This window comes from Pelodiscus sinensis, chromosome 8 (assembly GCF_049634645.1).
Source record: "Pelodiscus sinensis isolate JC-2024 chromosome 8, ASM4963464v1, whole genome shotgun sequence".
Classification (NCBI taxonomy): domain Eukaryota; kingdom Metazoa; phylum Chordata; order Testudines; family Trionychidae; genus Pelodiscus; species Pelodiscus sinensis.
The window spans coordinates 20064711-20071079 of record NC_134718.1 but is presented as its reverse complement, the minus strand read 5'-3'; the positions used below and the strand labels follow the sequence as shown (position 1 = coordinate 20071079).

At 38.0% G+C, this 6369-nt stretch overlaps 1 protein-coding gene across 2 annotated transcripts in view; it reads right to left on the bottom strand.

Annotated features, from left to right (window-relative positions):
• Window positions 1–2085: 2085 nt before the first annotated feature.
• Window positions 2086–6369, bottom strand: part of GRID1 (glutamate ionotropic receptor delta type subunit 1) — a 1054628-nt gene continuing 1050344 nt past the window's right edge. The window contains exon 17 of one of the 2 annotated variants that reach the window (XM_075934837.1): window positions 2086–3363. In XM_075934837.1, coding sequence (XP_075790952.1) covers window positions 2934–3363 — 430 coding nt within the window. In that variant the 3' untranslated portion in view covers window positions 2086–2933. The remainder of the gene's footprint in view (window positions 3364–6369) is intronic. The other variant, XM_075934836.1, reaches the window with a different exon arrangement.

Below are 6369 nucleotides of genomic sequence, written 5' to 3'. Positions count from 1 at the left end.
TCATTGGCAGGCATTACAAATGGGTAGAGTCTTCAGGGCTCAAAAACATCTCAGTATACACACAGCCCAGAATTAGGGGGGGATCACTCTCCTTGGTCCTCAGAAGCAGCTGAAGATCAGGGCTTTAATGTATGTGATTTAGATAAAAGAGGAGAGGGAGGTGACAGTAAGAGAAACTTTCAAAGCAGATGAGTCAATGCTTTCTTGTTGTTAAATCATACATACATATGTACAGCATCCTAGCATTGCCAGTCCTAAAACCAGTGTACATGGCAGATGAACAATGATTTCTGTAAAAAAATTAAAGTCAGCTGAAAATGTTCATAGCTTGTTGAACATGTTGTGGAAAATGATAATTTGGGGATGCTGGTGGGGAAATCAAAATGGATCAAATCTACCCCTGGTATAAATTCAGTGATTAATTTTATTATTGTTTATTTTTAATTAGTTTGAAGCAGGAAGTACAACTTCTGCCTGATTGCAGAATGGTATTGTCTACGTCAGGAACCAGCTTGACTGGCGATGCTGGAATTAATCACCACTGGGATACTTCTATCAGCAAAGGCTATGTCTACAGTACAAGGCTTTATCGGGAAAAGGTATGCAAATTGCACTCTGCAATTTGCGTAACTTTTTCCCATAGTTTTTTTGGAAGAGGCTTTTCCAAAATTTGGCCCAGTATAGATGGGCCACATTTCAGAAAAGCCTTCTCTTTTGGAAGAGCCCTTCTTCCTCATGGGAGGAGGAAGATAGAGCTTCCGAAAGAGCACGTCTGCTCTTCCACACACAAAAAAAAGCAGAAGATCAGACGTGGGCCCTGGACACACTGGAGTTTTTCCCGGATATCTCTGATAATCCGAAAAAGCCCCGTAGTCTATACATAGCCAAATTGTCAACATTCCTTAAAAAGTAGTATTGTAAGCACACTTTTTCCATTGGGTACTTTTCCTATCACTGTTTGATTCATTTTTAACGTTTCTCCTCTGTTTAATTATGTAATGCATGACTTTCCTAAAGAAAACAATTCTGGGATAGTTATCTCTCCACAACTAGTTGAATAACTATGCAAACCAGTATACCAAACAATAAATTGGACTTTCAAAAGGCATAAACCACATGGTCTGCTTCCTTTTGGAGATCTGGATGGTCTTTTATGTTGTTGTTTTTTAATTTTTTTTGTCCTTATGTAGGCAGTGATTTTGCTGCATAGTTCATTTGCCAAATGAACATGTTTTAATAAAATAAAGAAATCCAGCTATAAATGGAGATAGTAAATTTGCTATTGTGACAAGATCGAGAGATTACTAAATTATTCAATTCAGAAAGTCAATGTTTGCCTCGGAGCTACAGAAAGGAAGAAAAAAAGTTACCTGAATATTTTAGCCACTAATTGGAAAGGGAACATTTTCATGTTAAAATGAATTGGTAATGTTCTCAGACAAGACATTAAGACTTCCCTTTTTTTTCCATTGATGGAGTTTCACAGAAAAAAAAAATTAAATAAATAAATAAATAAATAAAGGCATTGTTAGCTGATTGCACAAAACATGGACATAACCATAAAATGCTTTCTTTAAAAGTATCCATGGAAAAATCAGAAGCTGTGCTTATAGTCATGAATTTAGTTTTGTCACTAAGAGATATGATTTCAGCAAATAATGCTGCCTCCATTGTAACGTAGTCCTTGAAATATAAAAGAAAGTAATCATACCATAGGGCTATATTAACTGGAACGCACTCTTTGCCTCACTATCAAATAATGTTTTGTCTTGTGTTATGCCTTTAAGTCGTTGGTTCTACTCCACTTTAATTTGTGCACACATGAAAGAGCTGATCTCAGGTTTTGCTTAATAGCCTTACCCATAAACTTATGTATCAAATCATATATATATATATATATATATATATATATATATATATATATATATATATATATATATATATATATATATAATAAATACATATATTACAGAGAAGTTACAGAAGTTTAAATTAAAAAAAGCCACTCAGCACAGTACACACATAAAACACAATTTAGTAAACCTGTGCTTTAACTAAGAAACGGTGTGGAAATTTAATCCCTGTTAGAAGAGAAGAGTTTGGTTACTTTGTTTATTGTTTGCTTGTTTATAGTTACAGTAGACTTCCGATAATCCGGAACCTATGGGACCTAGGTGGTGCCGGATTATCAGATATGCCGGACTATCAGGAGGTACTGTAAACTGGTTATATATATATACTGTATACATTATATACTGTATATAAAGTGTTCTTAACCCTTTTTATTGTACATAGTGTATACAGTATACTGTAATGTTTTAGGTTTTTTAAGCCTTTTTTACCCTTTTTGCTCAGTTCAGCTGCTGCCGCTGTTACCTTGTAACTCATTTTTTGCCGAAGCTCACTCACTAGGCTCTTGCCATTTTGATGCCGTACTATCAAATCGGTTCAAATCATTTATTACTTCTTTGCTAATACCTGCTGTTTGATTTTCAAGTGAACTGCCACCATGACTATGAAATAGGGTACTGAGAAGAAGAGCGTGCTGAGTGAATTTTACTGCAAAAAATGGATAACTGCACTGCTTTAGAAACAAAACTAAAAATAGAACAAATAAGGAACAAGAGTTGAAATTCATGATTATTTTTTAACTGCCCTCTGTCCCAGTAACAGGTCTTCTTTGGCACTTGAGAACGATCACAAGTAGTTTGCCTTTTTATTCATATAGAACAAAATTTACAAAGTCATTCATACATTTTTTGTTTTGTTTTTTACTGACTTCGAAAATTGGGAATATTCAAAATACACTTTTACCCCACTTCATTCTTTCGTTATTTACAGATATGTACAAGAAAATGTAAAAGTTCTTGTTTTTGTTTTAGATTGATTGTATTAAAAAGCTCTGCTGGTTTTTGTTTGTTTGTTTATTTTTATTATATGGATGTTCCATGGGAAGGCTCCATGGCTTCAGGAATGACTCCTCCTGGCACAGATTGAAATGACATTGGGATAGGTGTTTTCACGGGGCTCTGACGAAACAGTCCTCCATTTGGTGATCTGTGTTTACACTGTATAGAGGGCATGGTGGCTGAGCTGCTAAGGGGCAATGGTAGATTACTACCAGAGGCAGCTGTGAGTGTCCTGCTGGCACCATGAGTTGTCTGTTCTGGTAAAAAGGTGGTGACAGAAAGTTGTGTGTTCTGGTATTCACGAACTGGCTCCAGGGTCTGACTTTGCTGCATGCCACCAATTTCCAAGGCTGAGATTTCAATGGACGCTGGCGAGATTTGCTTGTGGGCTATGTCTTCATCAATTAAACTGTTCATTCTTCTGTGCACCTGCTCCAGATTTACTTCTTTATCCTGCAGAAGTAAAAACAATGGAATCAGTCCAAACAAAAAAATCTCTCTCTCCCCACACTATGGGGTGGGAGCCATTATTTATTCATTGACTTAACTTGATTTGCATAAGCAAATGCTCTAGGTATGTGTAACAGCTCAGTCTTAAAACCACATATAAAAAAAAACCAAATCAGTGACAATCCACAACTGAACTGCTCATTCTGAGGCAAAATCAGAGCTCTGATTCCACCAGCACACAATGGAATGTTATGCTAGAGCTTCTCCCCCCGGCTGCCATCTTGTGTACCAGAACCTCACTTTTCACTGCAGAGCAAAATTCGAGTTTCCAGCTGTTACAGTTGTGAAGAATTCCCACCTCCCAAATGTGAAACTGAGTGTAATGGATATTGAGATGTCTGACAGTCTGCAACAAGAGCGCTGGCAGGGAATGGGAGCTGCGCTATTCATCTCAATGAGATAACTCAGATGCTCATTGAGGATAATCTAAACAACAGCATGCTTAGAAAATGTATTCCTTATGTTGGAAAAGGGGAGGATCACAGAACTATAATGATGGCTCATTTTAGTGCCAAAGGTGGGAATCAGTTGGGAGATACAATCACATACTTTATCACAGTCAGGAAGGAGCCCAGCTCAAGAAGCCAATGAGATCTCTGTGCATATTCGAGCCCCATCAATGGTGACCCATGCTCAGGAGATTTATGGGATCTACTTGGAGCATCAGCTCATTAATTTTACTGACTCATTTGGAAGTTACTTTGTGGGAGAAGCTTGGAAGAACATGCTCCCTTTTTTATTTCCCCTCAAGTTAGTCCTGAACAAAACAGTCAAAATGACGGGAATGCTGATGAACATGGAGTGTGTCAGAACAAACGAAGGACTTAGCTCTGGAGCTGAGGCCATACAGTGACAGTGCCTTGCCTTAAGCCCCCTTCAGGGACTGTCAGCTCAAGCATTGCAGCAGTTTGCAGCCGCCAGGATAAAACCATGGGGGAGAGCTGTTTTTTAAAGCACAAACCGGTGACTACAATGGGCTGCTTACGGCATCACTACAGTATCCCCCTTGCGCAGGATAGAAAGCAGCATAAACTGCGTGGCAAATGCAAAGATTGGGGTGGTGTGTATCTGGGCTTTAATAGCGGTTGGGGTATGCAATGTAGGTAAATGTTATATACGTTCCCCGTATCTCATGAAGCAGACTTACAGTATGTCATATTTTCAATGTGCAGAATTTGATTATTTTATCTCATTGAAATAGCAACCAAGAAAAAAAGCACCTGTTAGCCCAAAAGCTCTGGACAGTATAAGTTTCCTCTCATATTCTAGAATGCTAAAATGGTATTGAGCTCCCAAAGGTGCATCTATACGGCAGGGCTTAACTTGAAATAAGCTACACAAATTGAGCTACATCAATTGTATAGCTTATTTCAAAATAGGGAGTGTCTACACAGCACTTATTTCGAAATGGAGCACTCTTCCTCCGACTTCCCTTACTCCTCGTACAATGAGGGTTACAGGAGTTGGAGTAAGAAGTGTAGACGCAGACTAAGTTATTTTCAAATCATGTTGCGGTGTAGACATACCCTTAGTGAGTGTATACTGGGGGAAAAATGTATGTGATTGGCCTACAGAGGATTCACTGGCTGGTTTCCCACAGGTTTGTGGGTGGCTGTATGTTTGTCTGTCTTATGCCAGAGAATAACCTAGTACTTCGTGGCCCTGGAAATGCAAAACTGGCCAACAGCTACATTTGCCTTATTGTTGGTCCTGTGCCAAACAAAGTTCAGCTGGGCTAAAGAATCTGATATAATTATGTGATCAGTTGCCATCTGCCTGTAACCCCATTTCTTACTTAGAGATGAGTCCTAATCAAAATCCTGGCTTCCAAACACAGTCAAACACTAACTTTGTGACATGGATCAATCTGAACTTAATACAACTAAGTAAAAACTGACTTGGTGGCCTTCCAAAGGTGAGAAGATCAGAGCATATTGCTTGTCTTAAACCTGCAGACATAGCTCAAGCTAAACTCTTATTGAATCTACTATTATTTAGGTAATACAGGCATGGACCTGATCCAAAGTCCTTTGATGTCAATGGAAGGTGTCTTACTGATTTCAATTAATTTTTGTTCAGGAACACATTCTGTCATGCCAAACTCTCATAGATGGTCTTAGAAAACTGAAAATGAACCCTGACAACACAAAATCACCATCAGAGTATTCAGCAAAAAACTTTTCTGCTAAATCAGTATATATATAATCTTCCATTCCCAAATTAAGAAAAATCAATTGAAAAGAAAAATAGAAAATAAATTTTAAAGACAAACATGGAAAGTAGAAACCCTACTTATATTTAATAAAATATTTACTGCATTTTCAGTAGTGCAGAAAACCTTTTTATGACTTCCTCACTTGAATTATCATTATCAGCTCTACACTATTTTGTGTTATGTCTCACACACCAGTAGCTGGTTATGAAAAAGGTTTGTAATACAAAAGAAACACTGTACAGCAACACTGGTTTGTCAGTAAAAAAACTTGAAAAAATAGATGGTGAGGAGCAATATGGTCATTGGATTGGTTGATTATATTGTAGCAGCCACTAGGGAACAAATGCAGTACTTAAGATGTCTGAGTTGTGCTCATTAAAACCTATAAATCCAATCAGTGTTCCCTCTAAGCTGTGTGATTAGGCATCCACCATGGAGAGGCTCAAATGCTGCCTAGAGGATTAGCAGAGCACCCACAAATGTCCACAACTGGCAGCATGCATTTCTATTGGTGGTACACATCTGCACTTCTCTCAGTGCACATAGAAAATTTCATTCCACACATGGATAGAATCAATTAGAGAGAACATTGCATCCAGTCTGGATCTACCAAGGAAGGTCACTTACAAGTTTTATCAAATTCAAAATATGATGAGCTACCTGTCTGGCTGTGGTAATTACAGAGAGCTTATTACGCCAATTCTTCATGAGCTCCTCTGGATTTCAATTCACTTG